Here is a 26,568-nt window from a genome sequence, read left to right on the forward strand (position 1 = left end):
CAAGACGAGTGATATATCGTATATTATACTAAGTTAGTTTGATGTTTTGCGTATAAATTTGCCATGCGAAGCTAGTCTTTTCGGCTTAACTAATTTAAAAGGTAATGCCAAGATATATGTTTTATTTTCATAAAGAGATTAGTTAGAGAATAAGTTCAGTGAAATTTTGCTCGGGACTAGCAAAAGATTAAGTGTGGAGATTTGTTAAGCCCAAAATATACCTAAAATATCATCGTTAATTACATCAATATTGCTACGAATTTATGCTATTTATAACTGTTTAGAAAGCTTTTACTCTCGAATATGTTTCTTTCTTGTAAGCTACCTAAATATTTGGTAAAATCCAAATAGGAACGAAAAGAGCTTAAAAACAGAAGAAAAACCTTACAAAAGGAGTCAAAAACGACAAAGATCAATTACACCAAAACGAGGACAAAGACGAAGTCAGAAACAGAGAAAAATACAAATTCTCGGTACAGAATTTGGGGCCGCGACCGAGAATCCCAAATTCTCGGTCGCGACACGCGTCGCCAGTCACCTTCCCCCTTTCGTCCGAAGGCTGAAAAATCAATTCCCCATTCTCGGTAGAGAATTAAATATTCTCGGTAAGAGCAGAAATTCTGCCAAGCACAATAAACACATGTTTAAATTCCAAGAAACGCGTTCGTTCGGGTGGATAAAGACGTCCTTTCACAACGGATATGACTCTCCACAACGGACATGACACTTCAATCAGGACTCTTCAACATCTATAAATAAAGTATTGATTTGAAAAATGCAAATTCTCGGTAGAGAATTTGGGGCCGCGACCGAGAATCCCAAATTCTCGGTCGCGACACGCGTCGCCAGTCACCTTCCCCCTTTCATCCGAAGGCTGAAAAATCAATTCCCCATTCTCGGTAGAGAATTAAATATTCTCGATAAGAGCAGAAATTCTGCCAAGCACAATAAACACATGTTTAAATTCTAAGAAACGCGTTCGTTCGGGTGGATAAAGACGTCCTTTCAAAACGGATACGACTCTCCACAACGGACACGGCACTTCAATCACGACTCTTCAACATCTATAAATAAAGTATTGATTTGAGAGTTGAAAGGATAATGAGAGAGTTAGAAGAGAAGATTAGTGCAAAGTTTATGCAGAAACTCTGACTCAGAAATGAGTCAGAGATTAGAATTTCATTTCTGTTCAAAGCAATATGATGTACACACATTGTTTATTCAATAATAACAAGTTTAGTAGCGTTTAGACATTGTTCCAGTTTAGTTTTCATTTTGGTAGTAGACCGACCCAGTCTCTATTACGAAGATTCAACGAGAAGATTGAGTAAAGGATCCACCCCTGAGCCTGACAAACTCTAACGAAACCCAAGGAAAGGATTGACAACCCGTTCACTTGCAAGTCGTCGAATGTTTCCATGCTCCATGTTCTCTGTAAACTTGTATCAATTTATATTTCATCTAATAAAGTCCGTTCTATTCGATAGATTTTTATGCAGCACTTATGGTAACCAATCCACTAAAGTGACTGCTGGTGTTTTCATTAAAACGTATTTAATTCAAAATCTTTACAAGGAAACTTTGTTGAACACTTAAGCAAATTATTATCTCGAAAGAGTTTTAATTTGATTAAGGGCAACTATCCCGAAAGGGTTTTGTCATGTTCAAAGCCAATTAATTAGAGGTTCCGTCATTTATTTCATCTTTATAATTTGTACAAAGTTTAAAGTTGTTTTCTTTGCTTAATGCAAACAAATACATCTGTTTACTTTTCTAAAAAATACTAAAAGTTCCTATCTTGCAAATTCATTCTTAAATCAGAATATTTTCTAACATTTTCATAATCTAATCTAATTCTCGTTCTAGCAATTTCAAAAACGAAACCAATTAAACGATTTTTCCATATTATAAACCTTAAAGTAAATTTAACCGATTGTAAATAAGTTTTGTTAAAAAACGTTCCCTGTGGGATCGATATCTTTTATTACTACAAGCGTATACCGTGCACTTGCGGAAATCGCTCAACAGTGGACTCTGTGAAGGTGCTTGAAGTGCAAAAGGCTATCTCGGCGATGCCTCATCCCTACGTGTACTATCCCCCAATGGATGATCATGAGTTGGATAGGAAAGTGCGGTACGCCTCCCCGGTGTGGATGAATCGGGGTTTCTCGCGGAGAAGCCGAAACGGGGAAAGTGAGAGTTTCGTGCCCTATACTGGATCTGCGACGGACTCCTGTGACGTGGTTATCAGTGCCTTTTCTTCTACTGAGAAGAAAGCATGGTCGCAGGATGGGATTGGGTACCTGAACCCCGACGAGTCAGTGGCTCCCATGACGAATCCGCAACCTGCCTGGGTAAGGAGACTTCTTGCCGACGAACTAGACAGAGTTATGAACCTTCCTCCTGTGCTGGAGAATCGTCATTCTGGGCGCCATGCTTCGCCGAGCCGTCCCCACGGGGCGACGTTTGTCGATCCGCTGAAACCTTGTAGTGTGGTTTTCCTTGAATTTTTGAGACAAGGGTTTCTGGGGCCTATTCCGATAGATTCGGCATATCGAGTGACGCATGTCGGGAAAGCATGCCTGTACCATAGGTAGAATGGGCATAACACCGACGAATGTATTGATTGGCAAGCAGTGCACCAGGCCTTCATGGATGCGGAGGCTATCCCGAACCCCGAAAGTGTCCGTGCTTCTCTTGAGTGATTGTGATGTGTTTTATCTGTAGCGATTTGTGTTTTGGACATGATTGTGGCTCTTTTTCTGTAATGAATTTTGGTATGCTTGTTGTTATAATATTTATGCGCTTATGCAGCTTTGCTATTTAGCCTTTTTTGCTCTGAATTGCGTGGAAAATTCCTTCTTCAGTGAACGTTTTAAGTGCTCGTGTAGTGTTGCTTAGCGGAGAATGAATCAAAGTATTTGCCCATGAACAATTGATGATAATACGAGATTGTTGAGGTGACTATGAAGTCACTGGAGGTGCTCGATGAGCCTCTGGATAGCATTTTGATGCTGTTGTAGCGGAGAACGCATAGTGGTGTCCGCTTGTAAACAATCGATAACAATATGGGATTGCTAGGCGATTATGAAGGTAGTCGAGATGCTCGATAAGCCTTTGGATTGCATATTGATGCTTTTGTAGCGGGGAACACATGTGTGGTGCCCGCTTGTAAACAATCGATAACAATATGGGATTGCTAGGCGATTACGGAGGCAGTCGAGATGCTCGATAAGCCTTTGGATATCATATTGATGTTTTTGTAGCGGAGAACACATTTATGGTGCCCGCTTGTAAACAATCGATAACAATATGGGATTGTTAGGCGATTACGAAGGCAGTCGAGATGCTCGATAAGCCTTGGGGTAAAACGCATTGAGTAATGCACTACGAGGACCGGATCGGGTAGCTCGCTTCTTGTTTAATCGGCAACAACATGGGGTTATTCGACAAAAGAAAAAAAAGAACGAAACCCTTTATTCATGATTTTCCTTACAAGAAGCTATTGATAATACTTCTTCAACGTCTGGACATTCCAGCTATTTGTTGGAAATTAGGCTAAGGTATAGCAGCGGAAATATAAAATTTTTAACCTATTTCCATTAACCCTAGGATCCATTAATCGTTATTTCATATAAAGAGGGATAAGAAGAATTACCTTTTGATGATCAATCTACCGTTGTTAATGAAGTGTCCACAACTCTTCTCCGAGTTCCCAAGCACGAAATAAAACACGGGAAGATTAAGTTAGAATCAACCGTTGAATAGCAACCAAAATAGATTGCCTCTAATTAATCAACACAAGATCAAGGATAAAAGAAATAGATGAAATCAATTGATCGGAATGAAGCCGTGAAAAATCTCATCCTCGAACTGGGGGTCGAAAATTCTCTTTCTTTCTTTAGGGTAGGTTTCGAAAATCACTAGCCTTGGATTAGGGTTGAAGGATTTTGAAAATCACATAGTGGGGGGGTATTTATAATCTCTTGTATCTAATCCTTAGTTAGATAGAATTAGGTTACTGAATAGGAATTCAATTCGGAATAGAATTCCTAATTATTATCTCATTATATATCTAACATATTAAGGATAATAATAATAACCTTATTGGATAATAATAGGAGTATTATAATCTAATTAAAACTCCTAACTTATTTATCTATTAATTAATTTAATTCATAATCCTAATCTAATTAGGATTGATTAAAATCAAATTAATTATTCATGTACCATACATGAATTTCGACCACCCCCCCCATGGTCCATGGGCCTCATTGGGCTCAATTGGGATTCCATCAATTAATTAACATCTATCTCTCTTTTAGGTTTCAAGTCTTATGTGTGACCCATTAGGTTCCTATTACTACTGGCCGTATGCAACTATTAAATTAATTTTCAAAGAATTATATTTAATCTTTGCATAACGGAATGATGTACAGAGTATGTGATTAGCAAGTCCGTAATCATTCCCCCAGAGCCATAAGAAGACAGGTTGATTCTGTCGTTAACCTTTCCGTATTAGTCACAGTATAATTCTATCCTTTATCAACTACATCCTTGAACTGAATCTTATGACTATGGATGATGTCAAGTCACATATAGCGAGACGTTCGTTTTACTTGTACAGGCCGAGTCAACTCAAATAGATAGGTTAAGTGAAATCTGTATTTCAAGTCTTAAGCTATCACCTTGCAAGGATTTAGAGTCGAGTCTTCCATAAGCGATCCTTGGACGTATCTCCCATTTATCGGGAGTGATAAATGCTCAATCTAATATATAACGATCCCGCAATCACTTCCTGTGATGCCCAACGTCTACTGTTCACACCCCAGAGTCATCTCTGTTAAGGATCGTGTTACACCAGAGTCAAAGCGTCACATTCCGTAATCCAGAATACCAATTAATATTCCTTTGAGTCTGAGGATTAGTTATACCTATTAATACCAATGAGATGAACAGGTGACAAGGATGAATCTACCCATCCTGTTATCTCAAATCGGATCCCCAATCCTAATGAACTCCCTTTCATTGGATCCACGTAACTGTCCAGATATCTGTATATATGAAGCTTGTGAGATCAGCTTTTTGTCGGACAGTGATATGTCAATCCTGGGCATATCACTTGACTTGGGGTGGTTTTAAGTTTATTAGTTTATCATAAAGTTTAGTCTCACTTCATGCTTGTATGAACACTTTATGATCACTTTAAACAAACTTACGGATTTCCTTTTATTAGACTCTATTTAGTGCTTAAAAGGGATTGCATTTATATAGTTATAAAACATATATCTCATTAAAATAAATGATATAAAGAACACTTCATTTACATTAACTTTGTATCCTAGAACAATTGTCTATAGGACACTAAACCCCAACATACTCCCACTTGGACTAAAGCCAATTGTTTCTAAAACTTATCCCAGTAGAAGTTAGATGTACTCTCTGGGTTAAGGGATTTGTCAATGGATCTGCAACGTTGTCCTCTGTAGGTACTCTTTCTATTCTCACATCTCCTCTAGCCGCAATCTCTCTTATGATGTGGTATTGCTTAAGGTAATGTTTGGATGCATTATGAGACCGCGGTTCCTTTGCTTGCGCAATGGCTCCATTGTTATCACAATACAGTGTGATGGGATTTACAATGTCAGGCACCACACCAAACAAGATAAATAGGTATCCTGATTGGGATTTAAAATCATTCTCATCTGTGAGATGACTTGCGTCTGAAAATCCTTCTATTTTCAGATCACCTTCTCCGTACACTAGGAACATATCTTTAGTTCTTCTCAAGTACTTAAGAATGTTCTTGACGGCAATCCAATGCTCGTCTCCCGGATTTCCTTGGTAACGACTCGTTACAGATAACACGAACGCTACGTCAGGTCTAGTGCATAGCATAACATACATAATCGAACCGATTGCGCTGGCATACGGGACTATAGCCATGCGTCTTTTGTCATCATCGGTTTTAGGACATTGATGATTGTTTAACTTTACTCCATGTAGCATGGGTAAGTTACCTCGTTTCAATTCAAGCATGCTAAACCGATTTAGCACCTTTTCAATGTATGTAGCCTGTGAAAGACCAAGCAATCTTCTCGATCTATCTCTGTAGATCTTTATACCAAATATATAAGCTGCTTCACCAAGGTCTTTCATTGAGAAGTTACCAGATAACCATACTTTTACCGACTGTAGTAGAGCAATGTCATTTCCCATTAATAATATATCGTCCACATATAGTATGAGAAATGCTATAGAGCTCCCACTTGCTTTCTTGTAAATGCAAGCTTCTTCGCAATTTTGTTCGAAACCAAATTGTTTTATGGTTTCGTCAAAACGCTTATTCCAGCTTCTCGATGCTTGCTTGAGTCCATAAATGGATCTCTGAAGTTTGCAAACTTTGTTTGCATCCTTTGATATGAAACTTTCAGGTTGCATCATATATACATCCTCAAGCACGTTTCCGTTTAGGAAAGTTGTTTTCACATCCATTTGCCAAATCTCATAATCGTAGTGAGCGGCAATAGCAAGCATGATTCTGATTGATTTGGACATAGCCACATGAGAGAAAGTTTCTTCATAATCAATTCCTTGCTTCTGACGATATCCTTTCGCTACTAACCTAGCTTTGTAGGTGCTAACCTTTCCATCCACGTCAGTCTTCTTTTTGAAGATCCACCTGCACCCAATGGGTTTTATCCCTTCGGGTGGATCAACCAAAGTCCACACTTGGTTAGTATACATGGAATCCATTTCAGAATCCATGGCCTCAAGCCATGCTTTAGAATCTGGACTAGTAAGAGCCTCTTCGTAGTTTTCGGGTTCGTCGTCTAACACGGGAACCTCATTATCATCTCCCACTAGAAAACCATATCTAACTGGGAGTTCACGAACTCTTTGTGATCTACGAATAGGTGGCACTGGAGTCTCATCTAATGGGACTACTTTGGGTACCTCAACCGCCTCCGTTGTTTCAGTCGGTGTTTCTTCTTCTTGAACTTCGTCAAGTTCAATCATGCTTCCCTTTTGTGTTTCTTCGAGAAACTCTTTCTCTAAGAAGGTTGCGTGCCTGGATACTATTACTTTCTGATCATCTGGATGATAGAAGTAATATCCCTTAGTTTCCTTAGGGTATCCAATGAAGAAACATTTATCAGATTTCGAATCTAGTTTGTCAGACGCAATGCGTTTGACAAATGCTGAACAACCCCATACTCTCATAAATGAAAACATAGGTTTCCTACCAACGAACAATTCATATGGTGTGGAACTAGCGGATTTAGTTGGCACTCGGTTTAGGGTGAAGAGGGCAGTTTCTAAGGCATAGACCCAGAACGTCTTTGGAAGTAAGGCCATGCTCATCATGGATCATACCATATCTAGTAGGGTACGGTTTCTCCTCTCGTATACACCATTGTGTTGTGGTGTATAGGGAGGTGTCCATTGTGAGCATATCCCACATTCAGTTAGATAATTCAGAAAATCATCTGAAAGATATTCGCCACCTCGATCAGATCGAAGCGTCTTTATTTTCTTTCCTAATTGATTTTCTACTTCATTCTTGAAGCATTTGAATTTCTCAAAAGCTTCTGATTTGTGCTTCATCAAGTAGATGTAACCATATCGGGTATGGTCATCTATGAAGCTTATGAAGAATCTGAATCCTCCTCTTGCTTGGACTGACATAGGACCGCATACATCTGAATGAATGAGTCCTAGAGTGTCTGATACACGCTCACCTTTATTGCTAAAGGGTGTCTGTCATTTTACCTTTTAAACATGATTCGCATGTTTCCAATGATTCGGGATCGATTGGATCTATAAGCCCATCTGAATGTAGCTTTAGCATGCGTCTCTTGTTTATATGGCCTAAACGACAATGCCACAAGTAAGTTGAATTATCTAGCTTATGTCTTTTGGTATCAATTGCGAAAACAGAAATCGTGTCATCTAACACATAAATCCTATTTTGTGATATTCCTGAAAAATAAAAGATCGAATCTTTATAAAAGTCGCAATGTTTGTCTTTTATTGAAATATGAAAACCGTCGTCAATAAGACGGCTAATAGAAATAATGTTGCGAGACATTTGTGGAACATACAAACAGTTCCTTAATTCTATTACAAGCCCAGAGGGCAAATTCAAAACATAATCTCCAATTGCGAGGGCAGCAACTCTTGCCCCATTTCCCACTCGCAAGTTTATGCTTCCTTTCTTTAGTTCCTTAGTTTGTTTTAGCTCCTGCATATTTGTACAAATATGAGATCCACATCCGGTATCAAGTACCCAAAATTTAGACTGTGAAACTGTATTTATTTCAATATAAAACATACCAGATGTTGAAGCACCGCCATTTCCCTTCTTGAGGGAGGCTAGGTACTCCTTGCAGTTCCTCTTCCAATGCCCGTCTTTACCACAGAAGTGGCACTCTCCTTTGGGCTTCTTCACTTCCTTTCCCTTAGTTTTGTTGGGTACAGCTTTCTTACCTTTCTTGGGATGTTTAGGATTGGGAGAATTCCCTTTCCTCTTCTTTGATCCCTCTATGACAAGAGCCGGTATGGCTTTGTCTTTCTTCATATTGGGCTCAACTGACTTGAGCATATTTGCAAGCTCTTCAAGAGAGGTTTGCAAGTCATTCATCTGATAGTTCATAATGAACTGTGAATAACTCTCTGGGAGGGATTGAAGAATTAAATCTATGCTTAATTCGTTATCCATCGAAAATCCAATACTAGAAAGTTTGGTAATGTAGCCAATCATCTTGACACAATGTGTCATGACAGATGTGCCCTCTTGCATCCTGCAACGATATAGCAACTTGGATATCTCGTAGCGTTCGCACTTGGTCTATTTCCCAAACAATTCCTTTAGGTGCATGATGATGGAATAGGCATCCATTTCCTCATGTTGCCTTTGTAATTCCGGTGTCATCGATGCAAGTATGATGCATCCGGCATGATCATCATCAGCCTTGTGCTTCTGGTAAGCATCAATTTCCTCAATGGGAGCATCATCAGCAGGGAGAGGGGTATCGATGTATCAAGTACATATCCTATTTTATCGAACTTCAAAACGATTTTGAGGTTACGAAACCAGTCGGTGAAGTTTGAACCATTCAATTTGTTATCGGTAAGAATGTTTTGCAGATTGGTTTTAGTCATGATTTTAAGAGTGTGTTTAATTAAACCTGAGAGTGAGAAAGAGTAAACGTATGTCATTCATTTGCTTAAAGTATATCAATCTAAAATTATAGGCCTTTTAGTTTATTTTAGATTGCTCCCACTATTTTGCCAAATTAATAGCCCTCCATATTAATTCGAAGAATTTCACAAATCCTTTAGTGAGCTAGGATCCTAACTCCTAAGATTTCGTCTTGAGTTTGCTCAACAAGCTAGTCTCATTCGTTAGGTAGATTCATGTAATCAATCACATCTTTAATGTGATTCCTAGGTTATTGGGTTACTAACCACATTAGTAACTAATATGATATTCACATTAATCCCAACCATATTGCCCATTAGTTTATGACAACATGAGTTTGCTCATCCAATTATCATAATCTAATTTAAGTATTACCCCATATTCATGAAAAGTAATTTTCGATAATTCAGGTGTTACCGTAAGACCCCGAGCTTGAGTTTGCTTAACAACCCAAAGGCCCCCAGTACTGCCGGCTGAATTATAATATTAGGGAGGGGCAACCGATTTTAATAACTTGTTTATTTACTTAACTTTTAATGAGGGATTTTATTTTAGGTCTCATAATCTAACTTAGTCTTGATTTGCTTTAGCATACATCAGACACATACATTCACATACATTAGCGTTATGGACATATCATCTAAATTATTCCGTCGAGCCAGAGACGGAATAAAAGGGCAAACCTAAGGAAATACTAACTATTACATATTTCTCTTTAGGTCCTCCGTCTTCTCCATGGCGCCTTGAAATTACATATTAATTTCTATACTACTAAAGAAAACTTCAATTGAATTGAAGGGAATTAGATGAGAGGAGAAATTACAATAGATAGTAGAAAGGCATGACTCGCAGGCCCTATTTCAAAAATACCAAAAGACTAAAAGAGGGTCCAAATATGTCCATAACTCCAAACATGCATAGACTCAATTAAATAAATTTAATTGGTTGATTACATAACTATTTTATGTAATATTTAGGTTAATCACATTAACTTATTAAATTAACTTTCATCCAATTTTACTTCTAATAGTTTCGTATCTTTATATTAATCCTTAGATTAATATAACTATACAAAACATCAATTATGCACGTCCCAATTATTTTTATTTCAATTCATTTAACATTTTGATTTACAAATTGGTAAAACAAACTTTTAAACAAATTTTCATTCAATAATCAAAACAGAAAACTGTCAATTTCTGAAACATATATATTCAAATATATATAAAAACCGATTTTAACAATTTAAAATTCAAGTGGGTCCGGACCGGGCCCGAGGGTGGGCTGCTGCCGATTGGCAGCAGCCCTAGGACGGCTGAACCACCGCTACCTTGCGGCAGCGGCGGCCAGGCGCCGCGCGACAGCGACCAGTCGCGCCGCGAGGCGCGACTCGAGCTGCTGTCGCAATTTATTTTTTTTATAATAATTTTAAATATATATATATATATCAGTTCTAAAACGGTTTTAAAACGATTTTCAGAAAATAGGAAAAAACTACTATAGATTTCCGTTTTATCTTTAGAATTAATAAAACTGATTTTATCAATCTAACTATAAAACTAATAGATTTTGTTATGATGATTATCAACCAAAATAATTAGGAACATACGCATAATCTATTTTAATTAACAATTAATTAAAACTTATTTATCTTTAGAATTAATTAATCAAAACAATTTGTTAATTAATCCTAACTATAAATATTTATTCAATCCTATTGAAAAACTTCTAAATTTTCATATATGAAATAACGGATTTAACGATGGCTCTGATACCACTGTTGGAAATTAGGCTAAGGTATAGCAGCGGAAATATAAAAATTTTAACCTATTTCCATTAACCCTAGGATCCGTTAATCGTTATTTCATATAAAGAGGGATAAGAAGAATTACCTTTTGATGATCAATCTACCGTTGTTAATGAAGTGCCCACAACTCTTCTCCGAGTTCCCAAGCACGAAATAAAACACGGGAAGATTAAGTTAGAATCAACCGTTGAATAGCAACCAAAATAGATTGCCTCTAATTAATCAACACAAGATCAAGGATAAAAGAAATAGATGAAATCAATTGATCGGAATGAAGCCGTAGAAAATCTCGTCCTCGAACTGGGGGTCGAAAATTCTCTTTCTTTCTTTAGGGTAGGTTTCGAAAATCACTAGCCTTGGATTAGGGTTGAAGGATTTTGAAAATCACATAGTGGGGGGGTATTTATAATCTCTTGTATCTAATCCCTAGTTAGATAGAATTAGGTTACTGAATAGGAATTCAATTCGGAATAGAATTCCTAATTATTATCTCATTATATATCTAACATATTAAGGATAATAATAATAACCTTATTGGATAATAATAGGAGTATTATAATCTAATTAAAACTCCTAACTTATTTATCTCTTAATTAATTTAATTCATAATCCTAATCTAATTAGGATTGATTAAAATCAAATTAATTATTCATGTACCATACATGAATTTCGACCCCCCCTATGGTCCATGAGCCTCATTGGGCTTCCATTAATTAATTAACATCTATCTCTCTTTTAGGTTCCAAGTCTTATGTGTGACCTATTTTAATGGAGGTATACAAAGTGGGGGCAGCTGTAGATACCCATTTTTGTCCGGTTTTTTTTAAACTTTAACTGATTATATTTGGAATTTTAACAAATTCATGAAACATATTAAAAAGGAAAACTTTTATTACAAGTATAATTTATTGAGAAATTATATTTTCTACTGATTCTTTATATCTCGATATAATTATCAAATTATATTCGAAATATGATTCATTGGAATAAAATACTTTTCTGGTTGTAAATTGTATTTGAGATATAATCTGTTGCATTCTATATATGATTTTTGGAGTGGTTGTATTTCAAATTTATTAGTTAAACTCAATTTATATCTAAATGGTTAGATTATTTCTCCAAGCTTATTAATTATGAAATCATATTAGAAAATGCTTGTACTTTAAATATGAGTCATGATTACAAATTAATTGTTGAGCTATTCATATAGCTTTAAAATAGCTTTAAAGATAATTTTTAATCATACCTTATATTTAGAATATAAGTAATTCCCAAATTTCAGATTTAAGTAATGGAAAAATAAATTAATAATTCATATCTAAATCATTAGATGAGATAAGAGTTTGGAGAAAATAGAATAAAATGCTCTTATTAAGGAAAATAAGGTTTACATTTGACAAGTGCTAATTTAGATTTTCATTTTACAGATTCCTAAACCCAAATTCAACCATTACAAGCAAGTGAGAAAAATACATACAATAAGGTCAACCTCATATTTAATCCAGGGATTCAAAAAGGGAGAAAATGACAAGTTTACTACAGTTAATTCATATATTCAAAAGGGGAAAAGACAAGTTCACCACAGCCTTCAATCTTGAAAATAGGCATTGTCACAATGGACAAATGCACTGCACTTTGAAACCAGCCACTGCATTCAGAAAGAAGAAGAAGACAAGTCTGATTGCTGGACTTGAATCCAAAAGAAGAAGGAGCCAAATTTGGGCAGTCAATGCAGCACCTTGAAACCAGCCACTACCACAGTGGACAAAATGCAGCAGGAGGCTCCAGCAAAAGACAATCCCAGTTGTGTCTTTGAGCATCTATAAATAGAGGAGTTGAGCATAAAAAAGGGGGCAAAAAAAAACATTAGAGAGCAGAAAAAAGGAAAACCTAAAAAGGAAGCAAAAATCAGCAAGAAAAGAGCAAGAAAAAACAAAAAAGGCAAGAAAATGAGAGGGAACATCTACTAAACTTGTAATAGGGAGGGTTCTTGGCTGTAAAAATCTATCTGTAATCAAGGAGCATTCTAACTAAGGATTTCCAGGCTCAAAATCAATCCTACTTTGTAAGGTTGGTAATACAATACAACTTTCTATTGCAAGTTTATGTCCCTATCTTTTAGTTTCAGTATATGTCAAATGTTTTAGTTTACTACCATGATTCTTATTTAAAAGCTTTATTATTTTGCACATTGCTCAATTTAAAGCCTCAACAACCCCCACCCATTTATCTGTTCGGAGTTCTAGTGAGGTCTTAAACAATCATAGGATTAGAAAGAATGTAGCCTTTTCTTTTCTTTCCATGTAGTGTAAAATGTGATCTACTAGATAACTACTCCCCATTTAAGGCTCCAACCAGCAAGAATACCAAGCAGTAGCACAAATTGTAAGAGAAAACCTACTGTATGTACCTGTCTAGAAAGGTAGAACCCAAATTTGATAAGAATCCTTCAATTTCAGCCCTTTCAACCTCAACAATGCCCTTTCCAGTTGAATAAATTTCAGCCAAAAGATAGTCCAAATGCCCAATCCATAGGACCCTGTAAAACACAATAAACTGAAGAATCATAATCATGTACATATACCTCTAAGAAAATAAATATCTAGACCAGAAAAGATACAGTAGGGTAAAAATAAGGGAGCCCTTTTAATACAAGTTCTTAGTGCATCCTGAAGTGACCGGATGGTTACTTAAGAGGCGTATCTGGAGATGGAGCTGTGTAGCTCTTTCTCCCTAGCATACAGGAACCTTATACTTAAAGATAACATTTACGTTGAAATAAACAACTAAATAACAAGATAGTTGACACAAAACAATGAGAAGTAGATAAAATAAAATGGAATCAAAACCTTTTTATACGTATCAGATCCATGAAAAATAAAACAGAGGCAAAATGGAACTTGTTTAGACTTTTTTTGATTTACTAATCCTTACCTTTTAATGAAGTTGTGAATGTATAATCAAAAATGAGTTTCTGGAAATAAAACAAAACATAACAGCAATAAAAATGGAAACGCACACAGCTAACAAGGTTTCAAGAATGGTAAAACGGGAGCTGAAAATGTCTGAAGTTACAAAAACAACAGAAACTTTTTCAATAAATATATCATTTTTGTTTTTGAAATAGGTTGTTAAAGAATACCAATCTAACTCAATTCAATGCTTCATCCTGAAACTATTTTTACTCTTTCCAGTTCAGTACATGTATTGCATTTTCAGCCATAATCCCAACAAATATATATGCTAGCACTAACTATTGAAATCAGCTAGATAGGATTGATTACCTTTTTCCTTTTGCTCATCTTGCCCTCACTGGATGTGTCGAGGTTGTCCAGTATCTGTTTGATATAGCAAGTGTTCCGGGCTACAAAAATGAGCAAGGTTTAGAATAGAATGACTGTAAATCCGAATAAAAAGTATTAACCCCAAACATGAGTTAACAAGCAGCTAAGTAAATGAAAAAAAGACCAGAAGTTTAGCTGCAGGGATGAAATCTCACAGGTTCAGAAGGGCCTTTAAATCGGAAGCTATTCCAGTTCGCCCACAGTCGAGCTAAAATGCAAAGAACAAACAGTAGGCTTTAGTAAAAAAAAAAACAAATAAAATTCCTATACAAAAAAACTAAGATCGCGAAACTGGTACCTGAAGAAATACGGAAACGCTTCGCTCATCTCCGATTACCAGAATCGCCTTTAGCCGAAACCAGTTCACTGAAAAATGCAAAGAAAAACACCGGGCCTTAGTAAGCAACCAAAAACGAGTAAGGTTTCTAAACCAAAAACCACGGAACTGGTACCTGAAGAATTAGAAGAGCGCCGAGATGCAGACCCGCTCGTCTCCGGTTACCCCTGTCGTCGGTGGAGCTGCCGCCACGGTGGATCAAAATGAGCAGCTCGGACAAACGGCGGACTCGAATCGGAACTCAAGCATCAGCGAACGGCGGGCCAAGACGAGACGGAAACAAGACAGAACAGAGCAGAAGGTTAGTAAACGGAGCAGAATGGAGGTTGCGAACAGCGGCCGTCGACGGTGACAGGAGGCCCGATCATGACTGCGTTTCTGAAGGAGAAGAAGATCAGGAGAGGATGAGTGCGGCTGCACATGGATATGTGCAAACAAGCCCTAACATCCAAATTAAAAACTCTAATAATATGACCTATATGCCCTCCATTTCACTTAAATGGACCCTGGGTACTTATCAATTTAAATGGACTCGACTCCACTTCGCTTCATATGATGTGTACTGGTATATATATCAACTTTCTTCCATTTTAGTTTTAATTTTACTAACTTTTAATTTAGTTTTATTTAATCTACATTATATATTGTTGTAAATTAAGGTTAGATTAATTCATCTTTAATTTAAGTTTTAACAATAACTATTTTTTATTTAATAAATATAACAGTTTGCAATCAATCGGGTTTTAACCGCTGTATAGTGGTTATGATGCCACCGCATTATATCGGTCACTGAATAGTGATCTAAATAAATAAAAGATAAATAATTAATTAATTATATACTATTAATATCTTTAAAAATATGTTAATATTTTAAACTATAATTAATCAATAAAATAAAAATAATCTACGGGTTTCTTTACCAATTTTGATCGTTGGATAACGATCCTATTACGGTCGTATGACCATAACCTTACGAGTATCGTCAAAGGCCTTAATTGATACGATTAACAACATTTCAAAGCAATCATAGACATAAGCATATAGAGCAAACATTTAGAACTACAACAGTACCGATTTATCGGGCGGGGTAGGGTGAGATTACGTCTCTTCCCTACACGTAACCGGAAACCGAGCTTAGAATCACCGCAGACCATTACCTTATCCGAGCTTACCCGAATGGGTCGATTCGGAATCAAATCGGTGTCCAATCAGACCGTCCAACTGATTGGTGGCGACTCAAAAACCCATAGGATTTGTCTCCCTAAAGGGACTGTCCATCACCATTAATAAACCAGTAGAGCGAGAGCTACATCGAAAATATATAACAGTTCGCGATCCGTGGGCACGGGCGTGACAGCTGGCGACTCTGTTGGGGACATTGATTTCCTGGCTGTATATGTATTTCTAACTGCTTGTACTATGTGTTTATTATTGTATATGTTATTGCTTTAATTAAATGTTATTTTATTGACATATCATTCAAGCCACACTATCACACTTGCACTCAAAGGTCATGTATATGATCTTACCCTTTTCTAGGATCTAGGACGAGGCAAAGTACGGACTGTCCTCTCGGGAACACCGAGGTTGGGGTCCTGAAACGACTCAACTCAAATTGGACTTCCCTATTCAGCAATGATGGGGTTAAGGATTTGTGACCCGAACAATGACTTTTGTACCTTTAGAAATAGATCCAAGAGCTACCCACCAGAAGCCAATCTTTTGTGCAGGTTAACCCTATAGGATGTGCATCATAATATAAAATTGTTTGGTGTGATTTGATTGACGTATCTATGATTATGTCTAACCCTTTTTATATTGGTGTCGACATTAATAAGACATGATTTTCCCATAAAGGTTGTAAAATGACAAATCACACATGCCTAAAGGTTTTATAATGTTATCTTAAGGAAAAATCATTTCTCGGGATATAAAAAGAATTTATCAAATAGCAAGTAAAATGGATCTTCCGATGAATACTAAATTGGCATTGACTACAACTTAAATGGGGAAATTTTATTATACATTGGTTCCATAGCGAAACACAATTCTTTTATATTAATGTCTCATTTACTTTCTTTCATGTCATTTACCGAATAAAAACATAAACAGGAATACTTTGACACAATCTCATGGCATCATCCTCAAACATGATAGAAGTTTTAGGCGAAGGAGCAGTTGATGATTGGTCTCGAAGGAGTCAGGAAGTTCATGGAGATAGCAAGGCTCCCCGGGGTATGGTTTTACCTTCAGGTTTGGTTGATGTTGACTCAAGCCCGAGTGACCTCAAAGGCTTAAAGACTATTGTTGATAGATTGGCAAATGAAGCTCTCAGAAGCCTAACCATACAGTATGGGTGGATTGTGCACTTGTTATATGTTCCGGTACAGCCTGCATTGATCAGAGCTTTGGTAAACTTTTGGAGCCCAGTCTATAAATGTTTCACTTTCGGAGAACATGATCTGACCCCGACCTTGGAGGAATACCATCAACTCTTGAATATTCCATTAACAGATGGGCATAGGGTATATGTCTACAATAAAGATGAGAAACCGTGGAGGCAATTAGCTAGAATGGTTGGGAAGCAGTCTGATGACATCAGAGAATGGAGGTCGGGTCATGAGTTTGACACATCCAAAATGCTAGCATTCGCGGATGAGAACCGTGACAATGAGAAGGGGCTAAAGATGATAGCACTCTTGGTTTATGGCTTGGTTCTGTTTCCCAAGCGACAAGGGAAGGTCGACCCAAAAGTGGTTTTGTACTTCACTAGAGTCGTTCAGCGAAGGGCATATGGAGAAAATCCGATCATTGGGATTTTAGCGGAGACGTTTCGATCGCTTGACAAATGCCGAATGTTGGGAGGCAGATTTGAAGGATGTACACAACTTTTATGCATATGGGCCCTGAGTCACTTGCACTGTCCTGAACGCTTTAATTTCCCAAGGGTGATATACAACAAAGCGTACGATCCGGCAAAAAACTACATCAATGACTTTGTAAAAGTGGGTTGGCCCAAAACTGGACCTTCTAGGAGAAATTGGCTAAGGTTCCTAGAGCGACTCGGAGAAAACCAAATACAATGGGTGGCTAAATGGAACATCGAAGAAGAAGCTATCTTTAGATGCGGCGACTACTTATGGGTGCCACTCCTCGTACCATGGGGTGGGATTGGTTATGCGCCTTGTATGGTGCGTAGACAGTTCGGAGCACGACAATTTGTACCTGTGACCGCCGGCTTAGGGCATTCCAACTTCTCTTATGAAGAACCTGGTGCAAAAAACAAGGTACAAGCCATACTCGTGGCTTGGGGGAAAATAAGGAAAGTTGATCGTTTTCAACTAAGAACTATAGCAAGCGATGGTCATCGGAGCTGGGTTCAGAGCCGGGAAAGGAGGTTCACTGTCTTGGAAGGATCTGAAGAACTCATGGACTTAGATATCCCGATAAATCCAGCCCAGGAGATCGAAATCGACCGCCTACAAAGGAGGATCCTTGAATTGGAAGTTGAGAATCAGTGGATAAAAGAGGAAAGGGACAGTATTTCTGACGAGTACCGATACTATCTCGACACCACATCGATAAAAATCGAGGATTATGACAACAAGATCCGTGAGTTGCAAGATCATAACTATGTATACCAGCAAGAGGGGAAAGTAAGAGACGAACAGATCATTCGAGCCACAAAGATCTTCAGAACAATAGCGGCTAGAGCAGGAAGCATATCACGTGAATTGACCAGTATACAAGTAGGACTAGCGGTTTCCAATGCTCAGGGGGCAGAATTGTATGGACGCTTGAATGACCTCATCGAGGAGATGGCGCACTATGGCGAATTTAACTGAAGTATGAGATTGTTGTCAAATGTTGTTGTTTATGTTTTAATTTGATAGTTTGTATGAAAGAAATTTTAATTAATGGAATTGTGTTTCGTTTCAGCACCGCATCATTTCTCATGCATTTTTTTTTAACAAAAAAAACTTTTAAAACAAAACTTTTCCTTCTTGAAAAACAGAAAAGACCCCCGGAAGTATAGTCTCGTGTACAAAAATTCTTCCTGGCTTACCGCTACCAAACACGATCGAAGACTAGGATTATGGATGAGCGATCAAATGAAGAGCTCCGACGGGAGATAGATGTCATGAAAGGACAACTAGCAGGGATCCAAGAACTGAAGGAGCAAATGGCCATGCTAATGAGGTTGCTTAAGGACAAGGGTCCAGCCGCAGGAGGACCTGAAACTTCTAACCCTGAAGGACATAAGGACGATGCAGAGGGGGAAGGGTCTGGAAACAATAACACAAATCTCCAGAAAGACAACATTGAAATTGCAGTGCCAGACTTTGATGAGGTGAAAGCAGGCAATGAAAGATTGGAATCGCTCGAGGAAAGATTAAGGAGCATTGAGGGGAACCACGATGTCATAGACGCAAGATCCCTATGCCTGATTCCCGATATTGTAATACCCTACAAGTTTAAAACTCCAGACTTTGAGAAGTTTACCGGGACAACCTGTCCAAAAGAGCACTTAACCATGTACTGCAGCAAGATGGCATCTTACTCAAGCAACGACAAGTTGTTGATTCATGTCTTCCAAGAAAGTTTGCAAGCAGCGGCTCTGAGATGGTATATGCAACTTGAGAAGATTCACATCCGGAGTTGGAGAAATTTAGCTGATGCCTTCATCAAACAATACAGGCATAATGTGGACTTGGCTCCTACTAGGGAGGATTTGAGGATGACTGAAAAGAAAAGGGACCAAACTTTTCGGGAATATGCCATCATGTGGAGAGACCGGGCGGCTCAGGTGAAACCTCTCCTAACAGAGACAGAAATGATCAGTATCTTCCTAGAAACACTCAAAGCCCCATACTATGGGATCTTGATCGCCCACAGTGCGACACGCTTCTCTGATTTTGTCGTGGCTGGAGAGAGAGTGGAAATAGCCATAAGGAGTGGGAAATTGGATGCATCATCTGCGGATAAGTCCATTATAAAGAAAAATGGAAACGGATTCAAAAAAGAGGCCCACATGGTGGAATGTTCCCGTGAAGTACCCACTTATGGAACGACTGTGCCTCGGGACAACTATGTAGCAAATGTCCCCCAAGGAAACACCTTTGGCAATCAAAAGACCGGAGGGCGGACAAAGGAATGGGAGCCTATAGATCCAATTCCCATCACTTATGCCGAGCTATTCCCACAGTTATTGCAAAATAGACAGGTCTCAATCACACCATTGGTCCCTCTGACTCCGCCATATCCGAACTGGTATGATGCTAACGCCAAGTGTGAATACCATGTTGGGGCTGTAGGACATTCCATCGAGAGGTGCCCCGCATTTAAGAGAAAAGTCCAGTTACTTGTAAAGACAGGTTGGTTGAAATTCAATCAGACTAATCAGAAGCCAGATGTCAAGAACAACCCTCTTCCTAGCCATGGGAACACTAGTGTTAATGCTATTTGGGACGAGGATTGGTACGAGTATAGGACTGAGGCATATAACATCGTCATGCCAATGGAGCAGATATACCGAGCTATGTGTGACACAGGCTTAATCATGGAAAGGAGGGACGCAAGAAGCAATACTTGTTGGTATCACGAATGGGACGTCGACCATTCGATTCAGAAATGCGAGCTATTTAGGAAAAAGGTCCAAGAATGTATGAATTCGGGAATTCTGTCTTTCGGAAGAAGGAGTGAAGGTATGCATATGATAAATATGTTACATGAAGATGAATCGATGAAGCCAACTCAGCTAGTTATTGATTGGGTCCCGAAAAATCCGGTAAAGTCAGATGACCTCGGGGTGTCCTTTGTAAAACTAGAAGTCCAAATCCCTACTCCTTTCCCCTACGAGAATGACAAGGCTGTGCCATGGATATATGGTAATAAAGTAATACCTCAATCATGTAATAGCGCTCAAACCAAGGAAGACATCGCTGGAATATCAGGAATGACCAGAAGCGGTCGTTGCTTCTCTTCTGAAGAAATCGCCAAGAAGCGCCAAGAAGAGGTTGATAGGCGTAGGAAAGGGAAGGCCAAAGAAGGTGAAGTTCATCTTGAGGAAGAATTAGATGCACCTCCTGTAAGGAACACCGTCCCTGACCATGACGCGTTAGAATTCTTAAGAATTGTGAAACAAAGTGAGTACATGGTGATTGAGCAGCTAAATCGAATCCCGACGAAGATATCGTTACTATCACTGGTCTTGACCTCGGAATCTCACCGAAATGCGCTTCTTAAGGTGTTAAACCGAGCATATGTCAGTCATGATATATCTGTAGAGAATGTGGATAACATTGTCAGCAATATAGTTGCAACAAATTACTTGACTTTCACAGAAGATGAGTTGCCATGTGAAGGAACGGGCCATAGCAAAGCTCTGCATATAACCATCAAATGTAAGGAGTTCTCGGTGGCAAAAGTGTTGGTTGATAATGGTTCGGCTTTGAATATACTACCGAGGAAAACACTAGCCAAGCTACCTATTGATAGCTCCTACATACGCCCTAGCCGCATATTCGTGAAAGCCTTTGATGGTACCCGAAGGGAGGTAATAGGAGACATCGAATTGCCCATACAGATCGGACCAACCATCTTCAATATCACTTTCCAAGTGATGGACATTCACCCGGCCTACAGCATGCTGCTAGGGAGGCCGTGGATCCACTCTGCAGGAGCGGTTCCCTCATCTCTACACCAGAAGATAAAGTTCATTGTGGATAATCAGCTAGTGGAGGTGTCCGGAGAAGAAGATTTGCTGATCAGCCAGTGTTCATCATTTCCTTACATAGAAGAAGAGGAGGATGTTATCGAGAGCTCCTTTCAGGTATTCGAGGCAGTAAATGTGGTATACACGGCAAAAGGACCCAAATATTTTGAGCCTCGTTTCTCACCTGCTTCCATCATGGTTGCCAAAGAAATGACTCGGGGGCAGAATGTGGGGCAACAGCTAGCCAAAAGGGGAGAAGTTATAGATGTTAAGGGGAATCGCTTCCGAGAGGGTTTAGGATATGAACTCACTCCAGAAGACATGAGGAAGTTCTATGCTCACATGAAGGAAAAGCGCATAGCCAAGATTGAGGGTAAACTGGTACGAGACATGCCCCTTGACATCCCACATATTAATGTCACCTTCACAAAGGCGGGGACATACACGCCCACAATCGCGGCAATCCTGGAGAAAAATGAAGCTGAAAAGGATCAAGATTGGGTTTTTGACTGTCAGGAAGAGTTAAAGAATTGGAATGTTCACGAGTTTCCCATTTCAATGTAATGACTTTGTGTCAAATCTTTAAATTATGCCTAAGATTTAAAGATAATAAATAAAAGGCAATGTTTTCGTTGATGTTGATCAATAAAAAGCGCATTTTTAATCCACCTTTCTTGTGTCATCTTTCCCTCCATTGCTTATTGCTTTTTCCTTTTTCTTTTATGAATGTTTATTCAGGGACGATCATAAAATTGACATGATTGATGATCATAAACCTACGCATAATTTCGACTGTCCAGTATATGAGGTCGAATCTGATGAAGAATTTGAAGAAGAAGTCCCCATTGAAATCGAGAGAATGCTGGAACGACAGGAAATGAGTATAGAACCACAAACAGACAATATCGAGATGGTAAACCTGGGTACAGATGATAAGCCACAAGAGACCAAGGTAAATGGATCCTTAGATGCAGAAACCAAAGGAAGACTAATTGCTTTGCTAAGAGAGTATAAGGATGTGTTCGCTTGGTCTTATGAAGACATGCCCGGGTTAAATACAGATATTGTAGTGCATAAGCTCCCGCTTAGGCCAGAATCTAGACCTGTCAAACAGAAGTTAAGGAGAATGAAGCCAGAAACTCTCCTTAAAGTAAAAGAAGAGGTTCAGAAGCAATTTAACGCTGGTTTCCTAGCTGTGTCAAATTATCCAGATTGGGTTGCGAACATAGTCCCAGTCCCGAAGAAGGATGGAAAAGTTAGAATGTGCGTGGATTATAGGGATTTAAACAGAGCAAGTCCAAAGGATAACTTTCCCTTACCACATATAGACGTGTTGGTGGACAACACTGCAGGGTTTCACATGTTATCCTTGATGGATGGATTTTCGGGGTATAATCAGATATTGATGGATTTGCTAGACCGTGAAAAGACAACCTTCATAACCTATTGGGGAACTTTCTGTTACAAGGTGATGCCTTTTGGACTCAAGAATGCTGGAGCCACCTATCAAAGGGCCATGGTGACGTTGTTCCATGACATGATGCACAAAGAGATGGAGATTTACATGGACGATATGGTCGCCAAGTCCAGGGAAAACGAAGATCACGTGGAAGTACTAAGGAAAGTTTTCCAAAGGCTGCGGAAGTACAGTATTCGGCTGAACCCCAATAAGTGTGTGTTCGGGGTAACATCCGGAAAGTTGTTAGGATTTATTGTTAGTCGGAGGGGCATTGAAGCAGATCCTACAAAGATCAAGGCAATTTCGGATATGCCTCCACCGAAGACAGAAAAAGAGGTTAGGGGCTTTCTAGGAAGGCTTAACTATATTGCCCGTTTTATTGCTCAAATGACAATGAAATGCGAACCCATCTTCAAGTTACTCCGAAAGAACAATCCAGGAAAATGGGATTTAGAATGTCAAACAGCTTTTGATAAAATCAAAGAATACTTGCAGAAGGCACCAGTGTTGCACCCACCAAATCCGGAAAAGCCGTTACTATTATATCAACGGTGCACGAGAACTCAATGGGGGCATTCTTAGCACAAAAAGATGAATCTGAGAAGAAGGAGCGTGCCATCTATTATATCAGCAAGAAGTTCACAGATTGTGAAACCCGGTATTCTCCATTAGAGAAGACTTGTGCAGCGTTAGTATGGGCAGCACATAGATTGAGACATTATATGTTGAACAATACTACTCATTTGATCTCCCCTATGGATCCGATCAAATTTATCTTTGAGAAGCCGGCACTGACAGGAAAAATCGCAAGATGGCAAGTGTTGTTGGCAGAATATGACATAATTTATGTGCCTCAAAAGGCGGTCAAAGGGGCCGCAATATCTAGTTTTTTAGCAGAAAATCCGGTGGAACATGACACCCCATTGGACGCTTCCCTCCCAGACGAGGAGGTCTTTACCGTGACAGACACCAAAGAAGATGGTACTACTTACTGGGTCATGAGATTCGATGGGGCTTCAAATGTCCTAGGTCATGGTGTAGGTGTGGTGCTAATCTCCCCAGAAGGAAAGCATTTCCCGATTACTGCCAGACTTTGTTTCCAATGCACGAACAATATAGCTAAGTATGAAGCATGTGCCTTAGGTGTTCGGGCAGCTTTGGAGATGAATATCCGCAAGCTAAAGGTCTATGGGGATTCCGCTTTGGTGATCAATCAACTAAATGGGGAGTGGGAAACCCGGGATGCCAAACTAATCCCGTATCAAGAACACATCTTAGAAATGGCTGAAGGATTCCATGACATTCACTTTGAACATGTGTGCCGATTAGAAAACCAAATGGCAGATGCTTTGGCAACGCTAGCTGCGGCATTCGAGCTAGAAAAATTCAAAGACTTCCCAACAATAGAGATTGAACTCAGGAGATCTCAGGCTTACTGTGGGAACGTAGAAAATGAGACTGATGAGAAGCCGTGGTATTACGATATTAAGAAATATATCCAATACCAAGCGTATCCCTTGGAGGCCTCAGAAACAGATAAGCGGACAATACGACGATTGGCCACGAATTTCTTCCTTAGCGGAGATGTTCTTTACAAGAGAAGTCCCGACACGACACTAACAAGATGTGTTGATCATGCACAAAGCAAGCGACTAATAGAAGAAGTACATGGGGGCTTTTGTGGTACTCATCTAGGAGGACATGCCTTGTCAAGGAAAATCCTCAGGATGGGATATTATTGGTCCACCATGGAATCGGACTGCATCAAATATGTTCAGAGGTGTCACAAATGTCAAATATACGCAGACAATATAAACGCTCCGACCACACCATTACATGTAATGGTGGCTCCATGGCCCTTCGCAATGTGGGGATTGGATGTTGTCGGATCTATCGAACCAAAAGCATCAAATGGTCATCGCTTCATCCTTGTAGCCATCGATTACTTCACGAAATGGGTAGAAGCAGCCTCATACACCAATGTAACCACTGCAGTTGTAAAGAAGTTCATCAAGAATAACATCATATGTCGATATGGGTTACCAGAACGAATCATCACGGATAATGCCAAGAACTTCAATAACAAAGCCATGGAGGAAATGTGCGCTCAGTTCAAGATCAAACATCATAACTCAAGCCCGTACCGTCCAAAGATGAATGGCGCCGTAGAAGCAGCTAACAAGAATATCAAGAAAATAGTACAAAAGATGGCGCTCACTTACAAAGATTGGCACGAAATGTTACCATTTGCCTTACATGGGTATCGAACTACTATAAGGACATCGAGTGGAGCTACACCATACTCTTTGGTCTATGGGATGGAAGTTGTTGTACCTGTTGAGGTAGAAATTCCTTCGTTACGAATCATGTTGGATTCAGGGCTCGATGAGTCGGAATGGGTTCAGAGAAGATATGATCAGTTGAACTTTATCGAAGAAAAAAGGTTGGCTGCAATCTGTCACGGGCAGTTATACCAGAGAAGACTGATAAAGTCGTATGGAAAGAAAGTAAGAGCCAAAAGCTTTCAAGAGGGAGATCTCGTCCTGAAAAAGATTTTCTTGAGGCATCAAGACCCACGAGGAAAATGGACTCCGAAGTACGAAGGGCCATATGTGGTGAAAAGAGCATTCTCGGGAGGGGCCCTAGTCCTGACCAACATGGATGGGGAAGAGCTTGAAAATCCCATAAACTCAGATGCTGTTAAGAGATATTATGCGTAGATTATGACCTTCATGTATGTCAAGATTATAATCTTTTCTGAATAAATAAAATGTGCGTTTGACCTTTGTCTATACCTCCTTTCGCACTTCCCTTTCGCAAATCTTCCTTTCATCTACATGCGCTTAAGAAAACTTCATTGGAAATAATAAACTATTTAATCATAAAATACATTGAAATGGGGTCTCATTCTAGTTCCTTTTTAAAAAAAATAGAAAAAGGAAAATAGAAGAAGAATGAAAAGCCTGCTAGGTTGAAAACCCGTAAGGGCGATCTAGGCAAAAGTTAAGGCAAACAAGAATGAAAAGCTTGCTAGATTGAAAACCCGTAAGGGCGATCTAGGCAAAAATTAAGGCGAGCAAAATGAAAAGCCTGCTAGATTGAAAACCTGTGAGGGCAGTCTAGGCAAAAGTTAAGGCAAACAAGAATGAAAAGCATGCTAGATTGAAAACCCGTAAGGGCGGTCTAGGCAAAAATCAGGGCAACCCAAAGGAAATGCTACTAAATTGAGAATCCACAGGGACAATATGTGCAAGATACAGGACATTAGGAGAAATCCACTGGATTAAAAGCCTACATAGGCGAACTCAGCAAATCTAGGAGAAAGAAGCTTGACAAGTTGACAGCTTCCCCAACCACTTTCCAGACATCTTCAGTATATCTCAATCCCAAGAGTCTCGGTCTAAAACAGCAATGTCCGGAAGCAACATATTAGTACACGAGACAATGCCAGTCAAGGGGCCAAATGATTAAAAATAAAAAAGGCACATAAAATAATAAAAAGAACGATGAAATTTGTTTTTCCAAAATTCTGAACAATGATCTTGAAAAGAGAACTTTTTCATGCATTTAAACATGTGCATCAATGCATTTCATCCTGCATAGGTATCGAGTTGTTTTGCAGGAAGGCAGTTAGAGCATGGTGAACGATCAACAATATCGTCCTGGCCAAATTTGAAAAATCAAGAGCAAATGCAAAAGTA

The 26,568-nt window shown here is 38.9% G+C and overlaps 1 protein-coding gene, 1 long non-coding RNA gene and 1 pseudogene across 2 annotated transcripts; 2 read left to right on the forward strand and 1 right to left on the reverse strand.

The window, feature by feature from the left end:
* Positions 1–12,365: 12,365 nt before the first annotated feature.
* On the reverse strand, positions 12,366–15,148 carry LOC136230357 (uncharacterized). The gene is made up of 6 exons (XR_010689352.1): positions 14,809–15,148; positions 14,655–14,722; positions 14,512–14,564; positions 14,297–14,376; positions 13,423–13,551; positions 12,366–12,832 (listed from the first exon to the last, which is right to left on the reverse strand). It is a non-coding gene; the product is annotated as an uncharacterized lncRNA (long non-coding RNA).
* Positions 12,840–18,940, forward strand: LOC136230356 (uncharacterized). Its single transcript, XM_066019408.1, has 2 exons — positions 12,840–13,082; positions 16,806–18,940. Exon 2 carries the CDS (start codon positions 16,826–16,828, stop codon positions 18,536–18,538), a length of 1,713 nt encoding a protein of 570 aa, XP_065875480.1. The 5' UTR covers positions 12,840–13,082; positions 16,806–16,825; the 3' UTR covers positions 18,539–18,940.
* Positions 18,790–25,688, forward strand: LOC136229786 (uncharacterized; annotated as a pseudogene).
* The last annotated feature ends 880 nt before the right edge of the window (positions 25,689–26,568 follow it).

The sequence above is a fragment of the Euphorbia lathyris genome, chromosome 5 (assembly GCF_963576675.1).
Source record: "Euphorbia lathyris chromosome 5, ddEupLath1.1, whole genome shotgun sequence".
Taxonomy (NCBI): Eukaryota; Viridiplantae; Streptophyta; class Magnoliopsida; order Malpighiales; family Euphorbiaceae; genus Euphorbia; species Euphorbia lathyris.